Below are 22,244 nucleotides of genomic sequence, written 5' to 3'. Positions count from 1 at the left end.
GGGATGTGGGGGGGGTGGGGAGGGAGAAAAAGAAAGAAAATATTTTCCGTGTCCCCGCCTGCAGAGTCAGTGTGCGGTTTGGGAGAAAATGTGTCGGATATTTTGGGGCGGTCACGTGGGCGGGCGGGCTCCGAGAGGCCCCGGGACCGTCCCAGCCTAGAGTCTGTGCCCCCCCAGAGCCCCCCATCACCGAGAGCCCCTGCCACTGCGACGCTCTATCCCCGCGACCGCCCGACGCCGGGACCTCGGGGCTCGGCGGCCTCCCTTCCCCCTCCCTCCCCCTCCAGGTGAGTCAGGCGGGGAAGCAGGCTCGGCCGCCGCGGACGCCCGGGTCCTCCGGCGAGGTGGGCCGGGGGCGGGGGCGCCGGGAGCCACGCCGGCTCAGTTCCTCCCCGCGCTGGTCCGGCTATCCGCAGGGGTGGAGGGAGACTTCCTGCCCCGACTTGGGGGTCAGCCCTGATGTGGGAAGGGAATGGGGAAGATTTTAGACAGGCTGGGCTGGGCTGGGCTTTATCCACCCTTCACTGCGGTGAGTAGTCGGGGAGAGCTTTGAGGGAAGAGTCTTCAGCCAGGGGCCTTCTATCCTATGTTTGTGCCTGGAGAGTGAGGGCAGATAGGGTCCCCTCCTGCGGGGAAGGTCCACCATCCGCCTCCCCTGAGGTTTTCCCTGGGGAATCCGAGGGGAGGATTTCTGGTCCGCGCTGATCCTTCCCTAGTGGAATGCCACAGCTTGGACAACAGAAGGGCGAGGAAAAGGTCCAGAGGCAAGTGATTCTGGCCGTCTGGGTCCAGCAGTTTGGAGAGACAAATGGATAGGATAGGGGTCTGTGAAGTTGCCTTGAACCGCAGTGCAGGATTCCCTCTCATATCCGCAACCTTGGGTGTGAGTCCGGGCTCCCTCCAGCCAAGGTCGGGGGCTCCTCTGGAGTATTCTTGAGGGGAGCCCGAATGGTACAAAGGAAGAACAGGGAGACTGGGGCAGGGACCTGGGAGTTCCAGTCCTGGAGCCTCACTGACGCTGCCTCACTGTCTCTAGCACTTTACAGCCCAGTTCCCTCAACCTGACCCAGTTTGTAGGAGGGAATCTCTGCAGGTGGCCAGAGAGTAAGAGTATGCAGGGTTGGGCAGGGGGTGAGGTGGGGTGGTGGGCAAGGGAGCCCGAGGAGGGGCCCGTAGGGCAAGAACCTGAGATGACTGTGCCCCTTCAGGGCCCACATCCAGGGCAGCTACCGTCCGAGTCCTCAGGTCTGAGGCTCCTGCCCTTACCCCTTACCATCACTCCTCAGATGCTGACTGGGGGTTGAGGACCACAGGCAGTGTCCCATATCCTGGAGGCGAGAAAATAGAGGACAGGGAAGGGGGCAGGAGGCAGTGTGTGAAGGGTGCCTGGAGCTTGGGTATCCCAAATAGGGAAACACACACTCACACACACATGTACACACACGCCGTGGCTTAGAGCCTAATAGGCAGCACAGGGCACACACCCCCGTCCCGGCACACCCCCACCCCCTGGCTCAGAAAGCCACCCAACTGGCACCTCCAGTTCCCCCCTCTGCCCCACCCTACCCATGCCCTCTGATGCCCACACACATTCCACCGGCCTTGCCTGCCTGCCTCCTGGGTACTGCCCCTCCCTGGGGCCAGTGAGGTAGAGGGAAGGCACCTGGTAATGGGAGGTGGAGACTCAAGGGTCTGGACTCCCCCAAGGGTGGCACGAGGCCAGGGAAACCCAGCCCACTGTTGCCTCCCGGGGAGCAGGCTGGGGGCCCAGGCTAGAGCAGAGGATGCCCGGGTTCTCTGCCCAGGCTGGGGATGGGGTCATGGAAAAAGGTGGTCGTGTTTATACAGAGGGGAGGGGGGCAGCGGGTGGAGTGCAGCCGACAAGGGCAGCTTTGTTCCAGGCTCTGGAGCGGGCAGGACGGCAGAGAGACGCCCCCCCACCCCCACCGCCTCCATCCAGCAGCCCCCTTCATCCATGCCCTCCCCTCAACTCCACCTCAGCTCGAAGAGAAGCAACTTCTCAAGGGCCCCTTTCCCCTGGTCAGCCCCCCTCAGTCTGAGGTGGCATCTTGGGAGGAAAGAAGTACATCTCCCTTCCTCAGGTCCCCCAAAGTACCAAGACCTCTGGGTCCCTAGTTTAGGATTTCCTTTTACACTGTGTACCACTGTCTTCAATTCCTTGGTCCCTTCCTCTACCCAGGACTTAGGACCCTCCCCTTCCCTTCCTAGCCAAGGCAGAAAACCAAGGCTCAGAAGTGGGATGCGTCTCTGTCCCCTTCCTCTGTTCACTCAACTCTCAAGTTCCTTCTCTGAGGCAAAATAAGAGGAAGGCCAGGGAGAGCTTGGCTCCCTCACAGCTTCATTCCTCCGTAAGGACCAGGAGCCCGAGCATCCCTCTCTGGGACCCTCGAAGTCCTCCTGCCCCACCCCCAGGTCTCTGTTTCCCACCCGCAGGTGAGAAGCAAAGATAGTGAGTGCCGGAGCCCAGAGCCGGGTTCTCAGTCTAAGCCAGTCTGGGGAAGATGGGGTGGGGGGGGACCTCTAGTAGCTTCTCATCCTTAGCATTGGAGGGGTTAATCCACCTGGAATGTGGCCCAGCCTGTTGAGCTATGGCCCAGGGGCCTCAGGGGCCCGGACGCCTGGCTCTACCTGGACTTAACCTGGGACAAGGACTTCAGGGAATAGGGGAAGGTAAAGGACGTGGATCCTGGGGGCTCATAGCTCAGACTTTTAGGGCTTGGGGAGACACCGGGCTGAAGAGTCAGGGTGCTGGGGACCTGGGTGGTGGCTAGTGAGGGACTGAGTGAAGGGTGGCGCTTGGGGTCTGAGTTCCTGTAACCTCCATCCAGTTTACCCTCAGGAGCTTGAAGGCCAGGCAGATGAGAGATAGAAAAGGAAGGAAGAAAAAAAGCAGAGGCACAAAGACGGAGCGATATTGATCTTAGAAGCAAAGACTGATGCAAAGAGATGCAAAATATCCGTCGCCTACTTCCGGGCCTGCCCACCCCAAGGGCTCTGATTCACTCTCTCTCGGCCCTTCTCTGTCCTTCTTCATCTAGTCCATTATGGTTCCGGCTGGTAGAGGGGGCCTCCAGGCTGCGGTGACTCTCCTTCCCCAGCCCCTAACTCCCTAGACAGGTGGGTAGTTCTGAGGCTCCTGGGAAAGCCTACCTTTCCCTTAGTCAGAGCATCAGGAGAGGAACCACCTGCCTGGCCCTGGGATTCCCACTTCCTCTTTCCCTCCTTCCCCTCCCCCTCCCTTGGGCTCAGGTTAAAAACCTCTGAGGTCAGGTTACATTTGAGGGAGGGGAGGATGTAGGGAGGGCTTCCTATAAGCAGAGGGCTCAGGAAAGAGAGAGAAGAGATGGAGAAGCAAAGTAAACTAAGGACAGGGAGAGGAGCTTCTTAGCATCATACCTGGGACACAGCGGGGCTTCCATTAACCTCTGTGGATTTGAGGAGAGGTTAGGGAGGGAGGGATAATTGGAGACAGAGACAGAATTGCGAGGGGAAACCGGGAGAGGGAGTATTGAGGAAGGTGGAAAGAAAGGAAATGCAAATTAAAAGAGAGGTATGGAGGAAGAGAAGGTACAAAGAGAAAGAACCGGAGACATTTATATAGCATTTAGTATGTGCCCTATATTATTCTAGACACTTTACATATGGTAAATTATTTAAGCCTCCTAATAACCTTATGAAGTGAGGCTTATTATGATTCCCAATTGACAAAGGAGGGAACTGAGGCCCAGAGAGATTAAGTAACACTAATACATCCAAGGTCCTGCAGCTGGCAAGTGGTGGGGATCAATTCAGGTAGTCTGGCTCCAGAGTCTGTGTTCCAGAGAGGTGTAACATTTTTTAACAAAAATGTTAAAACAGATATGTTTGCTTTCTCCAGGATGGTAGAGAGTTTGAATCTTGGCTCTACTCTTTACAGCCATGTGACCTTAAACTAGTCCCTAAACCTCAGTTTCCTCATCTGTGAAATGGGAATCTTAATTCCTACTTCACAGGGTTGATGTGAGGGTTAAATCTAGTGTCCAGCCCATGGTGGTGTGTAATGGTCACTTCTTAGCCTAGGAGTCCTCTCTGCCAGGAGTTTGAAGACCGTGATTCACCTTGGAAAGTCAAGTTACCCTTCCAGGAGAGTTTCTCTGAGCCTGCATCAGCACCTGCCCTGCCTCCCCTACTGTGTGGCAGAGGGCAGCAAGGAGGGAAAAGACTCCAGCTGGGAGAGGGCCATGGGGCTTGGAACATCAGAGCGATCATTCTCTCATCCCTCCTTTTCCTTTCTTTCTCCTTAGGAGTCTTGGAGACCCAGTGAGCAGGCCAAGCAGGGCGGGCACGGAGCCTCCCAGGCCAGGGCAGTGGGCATGGGCGGGGGCTGTGGCTGAAGAAGTCCCCCGCCCACTGCAGACCCCAGGGGATTCAGCCTCCCACACTGCAGCCGCCATGGCCACCAATAAGGAGCGACTCTTTACGCCTGGTGCCCTGGGGCCTGGCTCTGGCTACCCAGGGGCTGGCTTCCCCTTCGCCTTCCCAGGGGCACTCAGGGGGTCTCCACCTTTCGAGATGCTGAGTCCTAGCTTCCGGGGCTTGGGCCAGCCTGACCTCCCCAAGGAGATGGCCTCTCTGTGTGAGTCTCAGGGATCTTGGGGGATGAGGGCAAGTGGAAACAGGAGGGCATTTCGTGGGTGGATGATAGAGAAAATTGGTGTCCCAGTTAGGAAGACAGGCAGGGCTGGGGGTTTGATCTAATGGAGGAGGTGACAGGGGTAGCCTCGAGGGGGTTTGGATGTGGAGCCAATGGACGTGCTTGCAAATGAGAGTTCTCCTGTGCAACTAGAATGGGAAAGTAGAACGCCTAAAATTTGGGGCTCTGCAGTTGCCTCCTGAATGACTCAACTAGCAGGGAGAACCCCTTTGTATGGGCAGCCAAGGGTGGGTCTGGTGAAGTCTGAGGCTGCTGCCTGCCTGCAGTGCGGGGTGTGGGGAGCCAGGCTGTGAAGTGGAGGAGTCTGGGAGGCCAATACCCAACTCTGTGATCAAGAGGTAAAATTGTTCTGAATTAGGGGGAGCCTGCAAAAAGAGGAATGGAGCCTAGTGCCAGGTGCCCAAAGACGTGTAGGGTCAGGAAACTTCCCTCTTGGTTCTGGGGAGGGTGGAAACAGCCGCAAAGAAGGTAGCTCTTGTACCATAGGTAATCCGGGGAGGTGCAGGGGGTGTTCCAGAAGCATCCTCTCCTCCAGCCATGTGGGTTGTGGACTCCTCCCCTCTCTCTAGGTCTGGCACGGTACCCACATGCTGTGCAGATCCCTACTTGTCCCTCAGGCCTGCCCTCTTTGGGTGAAGCCTTTGAGTGCTGACAGCAGAAGCCTTAGGCCTCCCTTCATCCCTCTGGATCCCCTCTCCTTCCACTTGGTAGCTGTTCCTCCTTGCTAGGCCATTACAGGCGTGGGTGCCCATGAGCTGGAAGGCTGGGATGCTGGCCTCAGTGTGGGAGCTGGTACAGAGAAGCCTCCACCTGGATAGAAGGGGAGGTGATAGAGAGAGGGGCAGTTCCAGAGAGAGAGAAAGGGAGAGGGAAAAGACCAAAAGATAAAGACATCCTTTATAGCTCCATAAGCTGAGAGAGAGAGAGAGAGAGAGAGAGAGGTGGAGAGAAGGGGCCTGCCTTTAGGAGCACTCAGAGGGTGTGTGTGTGTGTGTGTGTGTGTGTGTGTGTGTGTGTGTGTGTGTGTGTGTGTGTGTGTGTGTGTGTGTGTGTGTGTGTGTGTGTGTGTGTGTGTGTGTGTGTGTGTGTCTGTGTGTGTGTGTGTGAAGGGGTGACTAGGCCTGGCTGGCAGCTCTGCTGGAAAGAGCTTGCTCATCTAGAGAAGGTGTGTGCGTGTGTGAGAGGCCATATGCAGTTGTGTGTGCACAGCATGGCCCTGAGACGCTGCTCACATACAGAATTCCAGGGTTGCAACAAAGAGTCAGTGTGAAGAGTGAGGCAGTATTTCATAGGGCTGCTGACGGTGTGTCTGGGGTTTGGTGAGGCCGGCCGGTGGCCTGTCTGTAGTCCAACAGGGGTTATTTGGGTGGCACGCAGGTGAACGAGAGAGCACAAAGCCCCCCTTTCTGGAAACCTCAGCTGGGCTTCCCCTACCTCATTTGCACCCCAAGAATCTGTCCCAGGGTCTGCGGGGTGGGAGGGAACCACCCTCCCCACATGAAGGTACTTCTTGCAGAGGGCAGTACAACTCAATATCTTGGGACTTGATTTTCCAGAGTTCCTGAGGCAGCTAAGGGAGCGTGAGTGAGGAGGCAGAGTAGAGAGAGTGGTGGCGGGGAGAATGCCGAGAGCCGGCAGCCAGTCCCCAGTGAAGTTCTCCATGTGCCCCTGTGCCCTGGACACACTGAGACCAAGGTCAGGGTTCAAAGTGAGGTCAAGGTAGGGGAAGCGGTCAGACTAGGCTGCATCCCCAAAGGTCGCCCTGCAGGAGGAGGGGCTGAAAGAAGAAATCCCAGGGAGGAGCCAGAACCAGGGCAGGTAGCTGGGGAGGGTGTGGCTGGCAGCAGGGGGACAGGCCTGGGCAGAGAGGGGGCAGTGGAGTGGGGAGGAGGGGAAGGCCTGGGTCCAGACAGCTTGCATGGGAGTGGGGCACGCAGCACCTAGTGGTGAATGAGAGGGACCAGTGGGGAGAGGAGGGGATCCTGGAGTCTGGGAGGCCTCCCGCAGTGGGACAGTGGCTGAAGGGGGAAAGCGTATTCTCTCACTTCTCTGCCCTGCTGTCCCTTTTTGGCTGGGACATCTAATGGAGGGGGATTGGAGGCCTAAGTCTGATGCCAAAGCCACACTCACCTGGAGTCTGGGTCTCTCTCTTCAGCCTCTCTCCCCTGATCTGTGGGAGGGAGTGGGGGTGGTCCCTGAAGGAGTCTGGAACTTCTCCCTGGGGCTGGCTCCTGAATCCTACTGCTGGGTCCCTAGCACCTTGGAGACATCCATGTTGAGAAGGGCAGCCTTGCTCCATCTGTTGGGGTGCTCTAGGGGCCTGAGTGGTTAAGGCAGGCGTCTCAGAACCTCATGGTGGAGGAGGGTAGTGGGAAGGGGAGCACCTATGGCCACCGGGGCAGCACAGGCCTGTGTGCGTGGGAAAGCGGAGGGGTGTGTGTGTGTCTCTGTGTGTGTGTGTACACACACGCACACAGGTTTGGGTGTGCTTGCTCACACACATGCATAAAACCCTGCTATCTGTGTCCTCGTGTATCTCCATGTTTATGAACACTGGTGAGTTGTATGTTTGTTTTATCGAGACTGCAGGGAACAGAGTGTGATGGGAGGGAAGGGAAGCCTTGCCCTCCTCCCCATCTTGAGGAGATAGCTGGTGTCCTGAGGACCTAGCTCTGCTTGTCCTCTGAACTTGGTGACAGCGTCTCTGGGCAAAGGAGCCCAGGCTGCACCATACTAAGTCACATGGAGAAACTGAGAGCAGGCTGGCACAGGAAGAAAAAGAGTTCTACTTAAAAGAAACTGAAAAAGAGAGACTCAGAGACCTAAACGAGATGAGAGGGAAATAACACAGGCTGAAAGGCGCAGACACAGAGAGAACCCAGACTCCGGGAGAGGCAAAGGGCCTTGTTAAGCAGGCGGTACCGGTGGTGAGCAGGCGGCAGCAAGGCCTCCTCCAGGAAAAAAACCCAGCCGACTGCCTCCTTCCCCTCCCCTCCCTGGTCTCTCCTGCTCAGGCTCGGGCTCCAGCTCCAGGCCGACACAAACGGGGCTTTGATTGCAACAGGAAACCTCTCTGGCGGGGGGAGCTGGGCAAGCCGCCGCCGCTGGGGCCCAGGCTGCACCCCCCTCTCCTGGCCCCCTCCCCGGTCCCAGCCCCCATCCTGCCCAGCACTCCTGCTTTGGGGCCCGTCCCTCATTCACACCTCCCTATTCCTTCGCTCCACTGCTGCCCCCTCCTCCAGAGACCCCTCCTATTGCCCTTCAGGTGGGACTCCTAAGTTAGGACTTACCCTTGGGGTGGGGCCTCCTTTGCTTTGAAATGCCCCAACTTCAGTTTTTTGAGGGAAGGTTCTGGAAGAAAAGGAGAATTTAGCTTGAGGAATTCAGAGCCAGTTATCCTCAAGCCCCTTCCAGAAGGTGGCAGGAGGGGAGGAAAGGAGGGATGAAGGGGTTAGCTGTTCCTCCCCGCACAGCCTCTTGTTGGCCAAATTCATCCTTGCCAGGGTGGTAGAGGCTCTGAGGGGTGACCACACCAGATTCAGTGCGAAGGGCTTCATTAGTGGGGGAGGGGTACATTTCTCCTTGCCTCTGGGGCCATGACTTTGTGGGGCTCTAGCTGGGAGGGGTGCGCCTTGGTGGTGGGGATCACAGGGAAGGGGGTGAGTCAGGCAGCAGCCCCCCCTCATACTCCCACCAGGCTGGTGGAGAACATCTGGTTCCCATGAAATGCTAGAAGGCTAATGGGTCTAATTGCTGCAATAAGGGCTGGGGGGACTTTGGGGAAAAGAGGGGGCACTAGATTCCTCCATCCTCTTACCTTCTCCTCAAGGCTAAGACAGTCTAGAATGGGGGGTCGGGGTTGGAGGTTAGGGTGGGCCTGACACCCCAATGCCTGGTCCCTTCTAAGGCCCCCTCTCCCTGCAATGCCTGGGAAGCACACACAGATGGGGTGATGAGGAGTGGGGTGCATCTGGTGGAGAGAAAAGGGGGCTATTGAGAACTCATGACTTCCTGGAGCCCTCCCCCCACTCCTCCTGTGCCCCACTCCCAACCCCCCTCCCTGTGGCCTGGCCACTTCTGGTTCTAATTACCAACCAGGCAGGCCTGACTTAATTGGGACCTTTCAGATTTCGGAGGGGGAAGGGTGGGGGGGACTGACAGCCTACAGTTGACTAATCAGGGCTGTCTTCTCCCCTTGTTTTGGGGGTACTCCCCACTTTGCACTTAATTGACTTTTTTTTGCCACTGGCCATGTTCTGATTCAGAAGTCTGTCACCCCTTTTTTCTTTTTGTGGGGGATGGCTGGAGTCAGAAATGGGGTATTTGGGGTTGGGGGCAAGAACAGGGAGCTCAGGCTGGACTGGAAAGAGCAATGCATTCCCTCTTCATCCCTGCTACGAGTCCCCCGAGTCGGCCCTGCCACCCCGCGGCCCCCCATCCGCCAACCAGGCCCTCCTTCCCAGCCCTGCCCCTTTCAGTCCCCGGCAGCCACCCCGGCCCCTCCTCCGCGCCTGCCTTCCCTTCCCTCGCCTACTCTGGCACCCCTTCCTGCTCTTTATTCTTCCAAACTGGCGCCCCACTCCTGCGGCACCCCAGTGCGCCCCCCACCCGGTACAACAGATTCTTAGAAAAGCGCGCCCCGCCCTGGCCCAGCCACTGCCGCCGGGAGGGGGAAGGGGCCGGGCCGGGCGCCTCTCCCGCTCCCCCGGCACTCCCCTTGTGAGCGGCGCTGACAGAGCCGGCTGGGCCGGCCCGCCGGGCGGCCGGGCGGCCGGGCGGCGGGCGGGGCGCGGGGAAGGAGGCGGTTTCCGGGAGTCGCCGCCGCTGGCGCTGTCCCGGGGCCAGGGTCCCCGACTCGGCCCGGCTCGGCGAGGGCAAACTCTTGACGTGGCCCAACTCCCGCCCCCCCCCACCCCCTTCTCCGCCGGTCGAGGGCACTCAGTGCCCGGAAGGGGCCCGCGAGGGAGGAGTGGGGCGGCCCTCGGAGATCCGAAGGGCACTAAGTGTGGCGCTGAAGGGAAGAAGGGGCAGTTTGCCACTGGTGGGGGTATTTAATGACTCTGAGAACGGTTACCGACCAGACGCGCAGTTATTGCCGAAGAGGCACTTGGCACTTGGGGGCGACTGGCACGGTAGCGACTCTGGGGGAGGGGAGCTGGCACTCAGGAAGGCAGTGTCGTCCGAGGCGCAGCTGGCACGGCGGGAGCAGTTTGGGGTGGGAGTCTTGTGCTGAAGTCAGGTTCGAGGAAGGGGCATTGGATGAGCTCCGGGAGTGTCAGCCGCAGGATGGGGCTTGGGGGACTCGGAGGGAGGCGGCCCGGGCCGCGGCGGAGGGAGCACTCCTCGGCCTAAGAAGGGTAGACTCCGGCTGCGCAGGAGGGGCGGGGGGGGGCTCCGCGGCGGCGCGGGCTACGGCCTGGGCGGGGTGGGGCGGGGCCGGGTCAGGAGGAGGTGAGCGCGCCCGGCCACCCGCCCCGAGGGGGGTTCCCGGAGAGTTCACGGCGGGAGCGCGCTCCGGCCCTCCGACCGGGGGTGGGAGGACGGGAAGGAAGGAGCAGGCCGCGCGCGCCGAGCCGCAGGAATGTAATGTTCGGCCCTGCAGCGCGCGCGCGGAGGGAGAGGGAGGAGCCAGGCCTGGGAATGAGCGGGTGGAGGTAGTGCAGGTCCCTGGGCTCTGGAGAAGTGCCGCGCGCAGGGAACTTACATGTTTCCTCTCCCCAGTCCTCCTTGACACCCCTGCCTGTACTGACTTGTGTAAAAAAAGGAGCGCTGGGGGGAGGGGAAACTCGAAAGGAAATGCGTGTGCTCGGTTTCTCCACTCTTTCCCCCATCCCCGACCTTGGCACGCGCCTAAGTGCAAAAGCTTGCAAAGCCTCCGAGCAGTGGAGAGAGAATCCTTGCAAGCGTTCTCCCGAGCCAGGTGTGTTTGCAAAAACGTGTGTACACCTCTAATTTTATGCGCGTGCAGACATGCATGTGCACTATTGCCTATTTGCAGATGCGTGGTGCCTGCCAAGATAAATGCATGCTCGGATGTGTGTCTAAGCAAGCAAGCGCGCCACGGTGCGAGTGCGTGTCTTCCACTCCCAGCTCTGCTCATCTTGGTGCCCGGCCCCCTTAGCGCTCCAAGCCCCACCCCCCACCCCGCCGGGCTTCGCTTCTACAAAACGTCTCCCCAGTGCTAGCCGCCGAGGCGCCCAGAGTGAGGCGGACAGCGGCTGGAGCGGCAGCCCCGGCTCTGCGCCCCGCCCAGTCCCTTTCCCCTGCTGGGGATCCCCTTCTTCCCCGCCCACCCCTTACCCCCTATGCAGCCCGGCGCCCTATGCTAGCCCTCCCCCTCCCCCCCTCCAGGAGCGGGGCGCCGCCGGGGGAGGAGGGGGAATCGGCTGCGGGTCCTCGGTGTTTCTAGCACCCAGCTTCCCTCCAAGCCGGGTCGCGATGTACGACTGCATGGAAACGTTTGCCCCGGGTCCGCGACGGCTGTACGGGGCAGCCGGACCCGGGGCCGGCTTGCTGCGCAGAGCCACCGGCAGCTCCTGTTTCGCCGGACTCGAGTCTTTTGCCTGGCCGCAACCCGCCAGTCTGCAATGTAGGTACCCGAGCCCTACATTGGGGGTGGGGTGCGGGGTGCAGGACAGGCAGCGGCTCTCTCGTTCCGTGTGTAAAAGGTGGACTTGGGTTGCAAGCGGAGATTCTGACCCTTTCCATGTGAGGGCCGGGTGTGTAGGAAAGAGGTACTGGCCCTTTAAACGTGGGGGCCTCAGCGACTCCTTTGGGTGTGTGCAGTAGTGTTTGGAGTGTGTGTGTGTTTTTTATGGTGGGTGTATAGCTAGGACCTGTGGTTGGTGACCCTCCAGAGTTCCCGGGGATAGGGAGAGGCCGAGGTGCGTTGGTAGTTTGTGCCGGCAGGTCCGTGGCCCGGGAGGGTTATGGCACCCAGGACCGTGAGTGGAGTTCGTAAAGTCCATGTGGGAAGTCGCGAGTGTAAAAATATTATTTGCAGAGCGTGTGCATCCCTGGAGTGTGCAACGCCTCGCTTAGGCGGTGCGGGTGTGGGCGTAAGGGTCTCTCCAAGCAGCGTCGCCCTCCGCCAGCGTTGGCAGGTCCGCATGGCCCCGTGTGGGGATGTTTGTGACTTGAGGCCGGGAGGGCGTGTGCCCTGCGTGGCTGCGGGGGCGGTTTTGGAAAGTGCTGTGTTCGAGCGTGCAACCTCTGTGTGTGCTGCGTGCGGGGTGTAAGGGGTTGTGCACGCAAGCGGGGCCAGGCTGGGTTCTGGCGTCCCCCTCCCCCATTGAGAAAAGAAATTTTAGGAAATGTGTATAGGGTTGTGTGCACTTTTTCCTATGGCTCGAGCCCACAACTTCAGTAGGAAACGAAAAGTTTCAATAAAAGTTGGGCTTACGGTGAGGAGTGGCCTGGAGGTGGCAGCGGCGGGGGGAGCGGGACTCCTGGGTCCCCAAATATCCACCTTCCCTTTTCTGTGAAATGGGAGATGCCAGGCCTGGGGCCCTGGAACCCCTTTCCAGAGCGGTAATAAAAAGCCGGGGATTGAGAGGCAGTAAAAATGAAGTCCAGATGAGAGGCGGCTTTGAAGCCCGGGCTGAAGTGCCTGGCGGGGGTGGGGGGGGGTGGGGAGGGGCGCCTGGAACACCCCCGAATTTCCCCGGGCCTGGGACGGCGCTCGGAGCCCGGGGACGCGGGGCTGGGGGGCACGCTGGGAAGGGGCGGGCGGCGGGCGCCCTGGGAGTGCGCGCGCGGGGTCACTGAGCCCCCGCCAACGCGCCTCGCTCCTTGGCACTCGGCAGCGCTGTTTACGAGATCAGCTTTTTTTTTTTTTTTTTGGTCTTTTGGTTGCAGGGCAGAGCTGCTCAGATTTAACAACTGGGAGACTGGAAGAGGGAGGTGGCAAACAGTACCGTGAGGTGGGGTGGGGCAAGAATGAAAAGCGTAGCATTTAAAGGGCGGGGAAAGTGTGAACTATTGCCTTGCACCAAATCCTTGTGAATTCTTAACCTTCTCTCATGGCCCAATAGAATGGGGACGTGGGGTATGTTGGGAGGGGTGCTGAGATGGAGAGAATCTCCCAGGAAGGGTTTTTGCGGGGGCTGGGCAGGAACCCCATCTTTTTCAGGCCCAGGGAAGCCTGTGGGACTTGGCTGGCAGTATGTTTTTGCATTTCAGTTTGGACCAACAATTTTGGCCTCTAGGGTCTTGGTGGGCCTCGGGCCTGCTCCACACACTTTCAGAGAGAAAGTAGTTTAGACCTGTGTCTAATCCAGGGAAGGAAAGAGGTCCTTTGGTGTGTTTGTATCTGGCAGCGTCGGTGTCCTGGTGCTGCGTTGGCAGGCCGTGGGTGTTTGGGGGCAGAGCTTCTCGCTTGCAACGGTGAAGCGAGCGCTGAGTGTTGTGTGTCCTCCTTATGACTTGGGCATCCAGCTCCATGGTGTGGCTGGAGTGAGTGTGCCTCTGTGCCCGCCTGCCTGGGTGTTCTTTTGTGCCAGGGTCCCACTGGGGTATAGGAGCCCATTGGTAAAGTGCCTGCTTTTGTGCCCAGTGTGTTGTTGACGTGTGAGAGTGTCTCCAAGGAGGTGTGTGTCAGATTGTGAGTCCAGGCTTCTCGGCCCTGGGCCTCGCAGCTGGGAGTGTTTACAGCCGGTTATAAAGAGTTTGTTTGAAGCTCCGCACAGCCTGGCCAGGAATTTCCTCAATTTCAGCAATTTGGGCTTTAAAAGGAGAAAACCCCAGAGCCACCCCCCTCCTCCCCTGCAGGGGCCCCTGCTTAGCCAGGAGCAGCATCCCCCTGGTGCTGGGGTCTCTGCCCAGGGCTGAGAAGGGAATCTCAGTGGAGTGACAACGATTAGCCTTCCTGTGCCCTTTGCTCCCAGACTGACCAGAGCTACTGGGCTGCGCTTTAGGGTTCAGGGACGGGAGTGTGCCAGAGGGGTTCCGAGAAGGGGTGACAGTACCACGCATATGAGAAAAGCTGCCCCTGGGCCTGTCTCCCTGCCACCCCCAGTCTCATAATAATTGGCTGGCAGTGGCCCATGCCAGTCTGACCACACCCAGGCCCTTTTGCAAGAGAGGAAATGAGGCAGCGCTCTGCGGGCAGGGAGGGCATCAGCGCCGAGTGAGCACCACCCCACGCACTGGCCTGTGGGCAGCACATGTGCCCTCAGAGGACACCAGGACCATCCTGAAAGGCATTCCAGCCCACCCCCCATCTCTCAGCACCAACCGCCTCCCCCGGGCCGACCCCGGATTTCCCACCAAGTCCTGAATAGACTCCAGGCACCCTCCTTTCCTCCCCTCCTCTCTCCTTTTTCATTGGGGAATCTCACTCCAGCTGGATTCTTATGCTAATTGAGTGTGTGTGCCGGGGGGTGGGGAGGGCTTTCCTCCTGTGGGGAGGGTGGAGCTAGCCTGGAACCCCTGCGTCCGGGCCTTCCTTCTGTCCTTCGGGTGGCCTGGGTGGACTTCTGACCAGGTGGGCTACAGCAGGTTAGAAGGAAGAAGGTGTTCATGAGGTGGGTGCAAGCAAGGGACGCTCCTTAGGGAGGGTCTTAGGGTTTTCCTGCATTAACTTAGGCCCTCCAGGTTTGGGCAACTGGTCCTACAGGTTGAATAATTTATAGATTTTTTCCAGGCCTCTGAAGATCAGCCACACACCCAGAAGAGGTTTACTCAGCAGCCTCCCAAACAGAGGGCGTCCTCCCCCCTGCACTGTGCGTGGCATGGGCGGAGATCTCTTTCGAGCTGTGTTTGGGTATTTGCAGGGGAAGTTTAGGAGTGAAGACACGGCTCAGAGAGGGTCCAGAGATGGCTCCCCTCCCCCATCAGCCCTGTTTACCCACTGTCGCCTGACTTCTCTGCTTTGCTACACCCCCAGCAGCTTCTAGACCTGAGAATCTGAGCAAATACCTGTCTCCCTTTCCCAACTTCTCTAACTCCTGGCCAGGTCACGTAGATCTAGTTAGAAGACCTGAGAGCCTTGGCTCCACCATAACTGGCAGTGTGGCACTGGGCTGGTCGCTTCTCTCTCTTGGCCTCAGTTTCTTTGGGTGTAAAATAAGGCTGTTGCATGTGCCCTAACCTACCTTCCCAATACCTGTGTCCCATTTCCTCCACTGTCTCCGTGGTTTCTGGGGAAAAGGACACTGGCGATTGTTTGGGGGGTGATATGAGGGGGAGAAGCTCAAGGATTGTCTACCCTGTACTGCTTGAGAGAAAACGAGGTTCTGTTCTGCCTCCTGAACCTCCTGGCCATTTAGCCAGGTGCTAGCCACAGGTGGTCTGGAATTGGCCTCCTCACACCCAGATCTATGGCCTCGTGAGGAGGAGAAGGGTAGGAGGGAGACTACCCGGCAGGGACCCGATGTGAGAGGGAGTGACTAGAGAGTTAAGAGCCACGGGCCGTAACACACCTACTTTGTAGCTGGGGAAACTGAGGCCCAGAGAATTTAACTTCTGGGATGGCCTCGACCTAGAATTTGGAGAATTGAGCAGTGTCCCATAGGGCATTATTGTAGGGGGAGATGGCCAGACCGGGAGGTCGTAGTGGTTGTTTAGGGGTTTCTGGACGTGTTTACTATGGGGCTGTATATGGGTTGTTGGGACTTTAAATCACTGTGGTGGCGATGGTGTTGTCACCGCTGAGCCAGAGGAAGAAGTGGGAATGGGGGGGGCAGTGTGTATCTGATGAGGATGCCTAGAGATCTGAGGGGTCCTTCTTCCCTGACCCTCACATCACTGCTTCCCCACAGCGGTGGAGACGCAGAGCACTAGCTCAGAGGAGATGGTGCCCAGCTCGCCCTCACCCCCTCCACCTCCCCGGGTCTACAAGCCGTGCTTCGTGTGCAATGACAAGTCCTCTGGCTACCACTACGGGGTCAGCTCTTGTGAAGGCTGCAAGGTGTGTACGTGCTGGAGGCGGGCGCACTGGGCATCCAGTTACCTGCGTGAGATCAGAGACTCACTGGGTGTGGGTGGGTATCCCTCTGAGGTGGGAGGGACTGGCTGCTTTGCACAGAGGTGGTTAATAGATTGGCTCAGGCCTGCAAGGCCTGTGAGAGGCTGGTACTCCCAACATCCTGCTTCACTGACCCTCCTCCCTTACCCCCAACTCCAGGGCTTCTTCCGCCGCAGCATCCAGAAGAACATGGTGTACACATGTCACCGCGACAAAAACTGTATCATCAACAAGGTGACCCGGAATCGTTGCCAGTACTGCCGGCTACAGAAGTGCTTTGAAGTCGGCATGTCCAAGGAAGGTAGGCCCTCAGGCCTGCCTGGGCAGGGGTGCTCCTGTCCTAGCCTGTGGTTGCCACCCTCTTCCCACTGGCCACCCCCACTTTCCTGACCTCTGCAAGTCCAGCCTCCAGCCGCCCTGGAGTGCTGTGCCTCCTCCCTGGCCAGTCCTATTTGATTAGCTCCATTCACCCAGGAGACCCCACCCCTTCCCATTCTCCCTTCTCAGAGCTTAACCCTTCCTCTGAATGAGTGAATGGGGGTTACCGGTGCACATTCCCTGTTTCATGGGGAAGTTAGGGGGGCTTGCCAGTCCCCTCCCCTGCTCCCAGGACTGAGCCTGAGGTGGATCTGGGGTGCCCCCCCTCCCCTGCACCATTGTGCTGCCAAGGCTATAAGTGGATATCCTGCTGCCTGCATATCCTGCCCCCCCTCCCCAGCTCCTGCAGGGTGACAGGAAGGGCAGGATGGAGCCGAAGGGCCTGGGGAGGGAGCAGGGCCTGCAGGCCCTGGGTGGGGCTGGGGAGAGCCAGCCTGGGAATGGGAGCTAGTGCAGGAGACAGGGAAACTGAGGCCCCGCCCAGGGTCCCAGGGAAGGGATGCTCCGGAGCACATTAAGTTAGGGTAAGAGGGGATACCCAGAGGGAGGTTCTGAGGGTCTTGATCCTCTCCTTGCACCTCCACCCCCCAGCTGTGCGGAATGATCGGAACAAGAAGAAGAAAGAGGTGAAGGAGGAAGGGTCACTTGACAGCTATGAGCTGAGCCCCCAGTTAGAAGAGCTCATCACCAAGGTCAGCAAAGCCCATCAGGAGACCTTCCCCTCGCTCTGCCAGCTGGGCAAATACACCACGGTGAGGAGTGGGCAGGGCCCCAGTGAGGGCAGGGGAACATTGACTTTGGAGAACGGGTAGGGGTTGTGTTGGAGGCCATGGTCCGGTGCTGACAAACAAGGAGGGCATCCGAATGCAGAAGGGAGAGCCTGGGGTATTGGCAGAAAGAAGACAGCGCCCAGGATAGGCCTTCGTTTGTGTTCTAACCGGACCTTCCTGCAGAACTCCAGTGCAGACCACCGGGTGCAGCTGGATCTGGGGCTGTGGGATAAGTTCAGCGAGCTAGCCACCAAGTGCATCATCAAGATTGTGGAGTTTGCCAAACGGCTGCCCGGCTTTACGGGGCTCAGCATTGCTGACCAGATCACTCTGCTCAAGGCTGCCTGCCTGGACATCCTAGTAAGTTAAGACCCGTGGCCTGTCTTCTGCCACAGCCTGACCCTCATATGAGACCAAGGAGCTGGTCCACACAGAGATTTCATTATCTCTCTTCCCCCCTCCAATCTGGGACTCCCCAGATCTCCTCGAAACCCAAGCTCTTTTTGTCTTAATCTCTGCCCCTGAGATCTGACCCTAGACTTCTGGGTGCCCTGCCTCCTTCTGACTTCTCTTCCCTCCCCCAACTTCAGACCCTCCATCTCTCTGCCTCGCTCCCCCTGCCAGCTTCAGGTGGCCCTCCTTCAGGACCCAACCTCCTCACTTTCCACCTGCACCTCATTCCCTCTTTTCCCCGTCCCCATAGTGCTCCTTCCCAGAGACAGCACTAACCCTGCCCCCTGCCTACCTCCAGATGCTGCGGATCTGCACAAGGTACACCCCCGAGCAGGACACCATGACCTTCTCTGACGGGCTGACCCTGAACCGGACCCAGATGCACAATGCTGGCTTCGGGCCCCTCACAGACCTCGTCTTTGCCTTTGCTGGGCAGCTCCTGCCACTGGAGATGGATGATACAGAGACAGGGCTGCTCAGTGCCATCTGCCTCATCTGCGGAGGTGCGGGGGCGCCCCCTGGCGTTTGCTCGGACTGCTTTCCCACCACACCCTACACCCGATTGATCTCCCACCTGGCGGGAGACCTTGGTCCCATCCACAGACTCCTCAGCTCCAGTACAGACTCCCCGGCAGCCTGCAACAAAGGACAAGAAGAGGGGAAGAGCCAGGGGGAGCTGAGGAGACCCCCGATACCAGTGCTGACATAGAGGTCTGGGCAGGAGTGATTTACCAGAGAAAACCTCTTGCCAGAGGCGGGGAAGGGATTGGAACAGGGGAGATGTCCTGGGTGGGGCTCATGGTCAAAGTTTGGGGCCTGGAGGGCCATAGGGCAGGGCCACTTGTCACTGTCTTCCCCATCTCTTCCTCTCTCACTCCCCTGTGCTTGTCCCCCCAGACCGCATGGACCTGGAGGAGCCTGAGAAAGTGGACAAGCTTCAGGAGCCGCTGCTGGAAGCCCTGAGGCTCTATGCCCGGCGGCGACGGCCCAGCCAGCCCTACATGTTCCCGAGGATGCTCATGAAGATCACTGACCTCCGGGGCATCAGCACCAAGGGTTAGTCGGGAGCGAGCCTCCCCTCTCTCTTCCCGGAGCTGCTGGTCTCCTGGGTCAGGCAGAGACAAGAACAGAGTGGGTGAGAACCAGGCAGCCTACACGAGCATCCTAGCTCAGCCGCATCCTAGCTCAGCCACTTGCTAGTGGGGACACTTGGGCAAGTGCCTTTCTTTTATTGTTTTTCTGCTTGTAAACTGGGCTAGACTTACAGCTACCTCCTAAGTTCTGTGAGGATGAAACGAGTTAACACACAATGGGCTTAGAACTGCACTGAGTTACAAATTCAGTTCCTCCGTTGCAGTAGCCACATTTCCAGTGCTCAGTAACACTGTGCAGCCAGGTACTCCTGCGCTGGACAGAGGAGGTATTTCCTTCATCACAGAAAGTTCTATTGGACAACACTGGTTTAGGAGGATGCCTGGAAGATGGTGTTTGATAAATATTAGTTCTAATTATAAATGTTATTAAGAACAGACCTAAAAAAAAAAAAAAAAAAAGAACAGCCCTAGGAACAACTGGCAAGCTATGGACAATGGGGGCGGGGGTCCAGGGTCCAGGGAGTGGGGCTGGAATTGGGCACCACGTGATTTTTGAGGAGACAGCCTGAAAGGATGGGACAGATGGGCAACAGGCTTGGCAGAGAAGACAGGCAGAGGCTCCAGGCAGAGGAGCAGTCCCCGGGAACCCTAGAATAGGGAGAGGGTGACAGAGGTGGCAGGCCGGTGCTGGGAGCCCCCAGAGGGGAGCTAGAGGGCAGTCCAGCAAGGTTAAGGTGTCAGCCTTAGGGGCTGTACCTCAGCCCCCCCGAACCTCCTTGTCCCTCCATTGCAGGAGCAGAAAGGGCTATTACCCTGAAGATGGAGATTCCGGGCCCGATGCCTCCCCTGATCCGAGAAATGCTGGAGAACCCCGAAATGTTTGAGGACGACTCCTCGCAGCCTGGCCCCCACCCCAAGGCCTCCAGCGAGGATGAGGTTCCTGGGGGCCAGGGCAGAGGGGGCCGCAGCCCCCACCCTGACCAGGGCCCCTGACTTCCCCTGTCTCAGGGGTTGGGGGCTCCAGGCAGCAGACTGACCATCTCCCAGACACCGCCAGTGACTGAGGGAGGACCTGCTCTGCCCTCTCCCCACCCCTTCCACTGAGCTCCTTGTTTTTGCCAAAGTTTCCAGGGGTGCCTCCGTGTTCATCCCCTTCCTGCTCTAACCGGCTCCCTCTCCAGTCTTGGGAGCCTGCCCTGTTCCCTCCAGGAGAGAGGGCAGAGGGGTGAGCCTGAGTTTGGACTCTAAAATCTCAGCACTGCCCCTCAGACACCAGGGTCCCAGGCTCCCCAGGGCAGGAGGAAGACCCTGCCATTCCACAGCCCCTTCCTCTGCCGGGTGCTTAGGCCTCTGGGAGCAAATAGGAACACTAGAGACCAAAGGGAGGGGGGCGTAGGGGGAGGGCTGAGCCCACCCTCTTGCCCCAGTCCTTGGTGCCTAATGCTGCATAAGGCACCTGCTGGGTGCACGCTGCCCGCTGTGCCCCCGTCCTCGTGCCAGGTCGGGCCCTGCATTTCTGTGGGGGGCCAGAGGGTGAAAGGGACAGAGGCAGGTCCATTCTGCACCTCTTTGCTTGGGCCCAGAGTTTACCTTATGCCCTCAGTTACAAGCCCCTCCCCCAGTCCTGTCATGTGCCTTGGGCTCCCCCTGCCCCCCATCTCAGCCATGGGGCAGGAACCCTCCTACACTACAGAGGGGCCAGGGGATCCCTCTCCCCCTGGTGCCTTCCCCCCGTGACCCCCAGAGCAGCTTGGCCCAGGGAGAGGGGGGGTGGGCACTGCTTAGCTGATCCCACCCTGACCCCGAGGAAGCCTCTATTTATTTATTAGCTTTTGTTTACACCCTGGAATTGACCCCTTCCTCCAGGGGTCTTGGGAGGGGGAGCCCAGGGCCCCTGTGACCCCTCCCTTCTTCCTCCAATCCCCAGTTTGTATTTAGCTGCCAAATAAGATTTCCACTGGCGCCCCTTTTTCTCTGGGGGGGTCAGGGTGCTGTCCCCTCCCCTGTTTACATCTCCCCTCCACCCCGCTGTGTCGCGTATTGCTGAGTTTTCTATTTTTGCAAATAAAGTGACGGAAACTCATGGGATGTGGCCCCCTCTAGGGGGGCAATGGAAACTCATGGGATGTGGCCCCCTCTAGGGGAGCAATGGAAACTCATGGGATGTGGCTCCCTCTAGGGGGGCAATGGAAACTCATGGGATGTGGCCCCCTCTAGGGGAGCAATGGAAACTCATGGGATGTGGCTCCCTCTAGGGGGCAACGAGCTGGTCTGCAGCGGGACTGGGTGGGGAGGGTGGATTTTGCAGCTTTCTTAGGGGAACTAAAGAAATAGGATGAAATGTATCTGGTCGGGTGTGGCGGGAAGGCGGCGGAAAGGGAGTCCACAGGGCCCTGTCCTGAGTGTCTGGGCCTCCGTGATCACCAGGTGTTGGAGCTTTGATTGGACTCTGTGAACCTCTAGTAAGGTCCTGGGCCTCAGAGGTCTTTAGGCTGTCCCCACCCCCAGTTCTGTATACATGCACATCTGCCCTTCTCTGGGGAGGAGGTTGATGCAGTTTCAATTGGTTGTCATGAGGGTCCCTGGCCCCAGAAGAAAAGAACCACGGCGTACATCTAAGTTACAGTGTTTCTGCTTTATGCCAGCCCCTCGCCCCATAAGCCGCCTACACTGTGACCCCACTATCACCTTCTGAGTCACTCCTTCTGCCCCCACCCTTCTCCCTGTGACCCTGCTTGCCCTCCACGACCCCACTGTTACCTTCTGTCCTAATACCTCTCCCTGCCCCTGCATGCCTTAACCTCTGCAACACCCCAACCTCAGCCCCATTGACTTTGGCCTCTGCCACTGCGCCCCTGGACTCTTCCCCTGCCCTCTATGACTCCCCATTAACACCCACCCCCACCCACCTTCTTCCCTGGGACAGTGCCTTGCCTACCTGCGCCTGGCTGTCTTCACCGATGACCCGACCGGTGCATGTGGGAGAGAGAGGTTGAGGATGTGGGAGTGGTGGAGGAGAGGAGAGGGGGGAAAGCAGAAGAAGAAAGTGAAAGAAACTCTAGAGGAAACCACAGGGCCTGTGGGGAAGGAGGGGTCGTTGCCATGGCAACCCTGGTTGTGGGGGAAGGGCAAGAGGTCTGAGCCAGTGGCTGGAGCCCACCCAGAGGAGGATGCCCTTCTCCCTAGTTGCTCCTCCTACGACCCATCTGATGTTCACTGAACACCTGCTAGGAGACGGACCCTGCGGCCTCAGTCAGTCCCTTGCCGGTGGAGGAGACAGACCTGTGAACAGACGTCACATCCAGTTCCTTCTCAAAACTCCCTGTGGTCAAGTGTGGGCCTCAGCCTCTTTTCCCTGCAGCCTCGTCCTTGCCTGGCTCCAGCTGCCATGCCCGTGCTCAGCTTTGCGCAGTTTGCCGCCTCCACCCACGTCCCGGGCCCCGGCACCATTTGGCTCCTTGGCCCCCCAACTTCATTCTCCGAGCCTGGCCCTGTGCCTGTCTCTCCGACTTCCCAGCTGCCTGGTCCTTGAATTTTTCAAAGCCTCCCACCCCCATTACTTCTCATCCACCGATTCTCTCTCTTATCGAGCCCTTAGTAAGTGCCATGTTCTCCTCTAAGCAACTGATACGAATAATCTCACTTAATTCTCACAATAATGCTATGAGTTCCACTTGACAGATGAGAAAACAGCCACAGGAAGGGTAAGTAATTTACCTGGGGTCCCACTACCAGTAAGTGACAGAGCTAGGATTTGAACTTGGGCAGTTTGGCTCCAGAGCCCGTGTAGTTAAGCACACACTGTAAGACAGTGGGCACCAGGTTTTCAGAATGAACAATAGTCACTAATTTCCCCCTCTGACAGTACT

General features: G+C 58.6%; 2 protein-coding genes across 9 annotated transcripts in view; one reads left to right on the top strand and one right to left on the bottom strand.

The window, feature by feature from the left end:
* Nucleotides 1-22,244, bottom strand: part of ZNF740 (zinc finger protein 740) — a 46,734-nt gene that overhangs the window by 79 nt on the left and 24,411 nt on the right. For 3 of the 6 annotated variants that reach the window (XR_010932417.1, XM_067696708.1, XM_067696712.1), the window contains one exon: nucleotides 15,474-18,386. Coding sequence is in view for 3 of the 6 variants with exons in the window: in XM_067696708.1 (XP_067552809.1) it covers nucleotides 18,339-18,386 (48 nt within the window). In the remaining 3 variants the exon portion in view is untranslated. Of the gene's footprint in view, nucleotides 1-264; nucleotides 1,329-8,004; nucleotides 8,066-15,473; nucleotides 18,387-22,244 lie in introns of those variants that run through there. The other 3 variants (XM_067696715.1, XR_010932419.1, XM_067696713.1) reach the window with 3 other exon arrangements.
* Nucleotides 153-20,458, top strand: RARG (retinoic acid receptor gamma). 3 transcript variants are annotated; one of them, XM_067696699.1, is made up of 9 exons: nucleotides 153-287; nucleotides 4,305-4,636; nucleotides 15,475-15,623; nucleotides 15,840-15,981; nucleotides 16,650-16,810; nucleotides 17,012-17,188; nucleotides 17,580-17,784; nucleotides 18,179-18,337; nucleotides 19,137-19,343. In XM_067696699.1, the coding sequence occupies exons 2-9, from the start codon at nucleotides 4,453-4,455 to the stop codon at nucleotides 19,190-19,192; spliced, it is 1,233 nt and encodes a 410-aa protein (XP_067552800.1). In that variant the 5' UTR covers nucleotides 153-287; nucleotides 4,305-4,452; the 3' UTR covers nucleotides 19,193-19,343. The 3 variants fall into 3 exon arrangements, with proteins under 3 accessions (XP_067552800.1, XP_067552798.1, XP_067552799.1); XM_067696697.1 differs by having other exon boundaries at nucleotides 154-287; nucleotides 19,169-20,458; XM_067696698.1 differs by lacking the exons at nucleotides 153-287; nucleotides 4,305-4,636 and adding an exon at nucleotides 11,013-11,303 and having other exon boundaries at nucleotides 19,169-20,458.

The sequence above is a fragment of the Pseudorca crassidens genome, chromosome 11 (assembly GCF_039906515.1).
Source record: "Pseudorca crassidens isolate mPseCra1 chromosome 11, mPseCra1.hap1, whole genome shotgun sequence".
Lineage (NCBI taxonomy): Eukaryota > Metazoa > Chordata > Mammalia > Artiodactyla > Delphinidae > Pseudorca > Pseudorca crassidens.
This window is presented reverse-complemented; position numbering and strand designations above follow the sequence as displayed.

Excerpts from the sequence above, each read along its gene's own strand:
- RARG (XM_067696697.1), top strand. The coding sequence starts at position 4,453 with ATGGCCACCAATAAGGAGCGACTCTTTACGCCTGGTGCCCTGGGGCCT. Across the intron at positions 15,624-15,839 it reads GCTCTTGTGAAGGCTGCAAG|GGCTTCTTCCGCCGCAGCAT; the intron begins GTGTGTACGTGC and ends CCCCAACTCCAG. Across the intron at positions 15,982-16,649 it reads AGTCGGCATGTCCAAGGAAG|CTGTGCGGAATGATCGGAAC; the intron begins GTAGGCCCTCAG and ends TCCACCCCCCAG.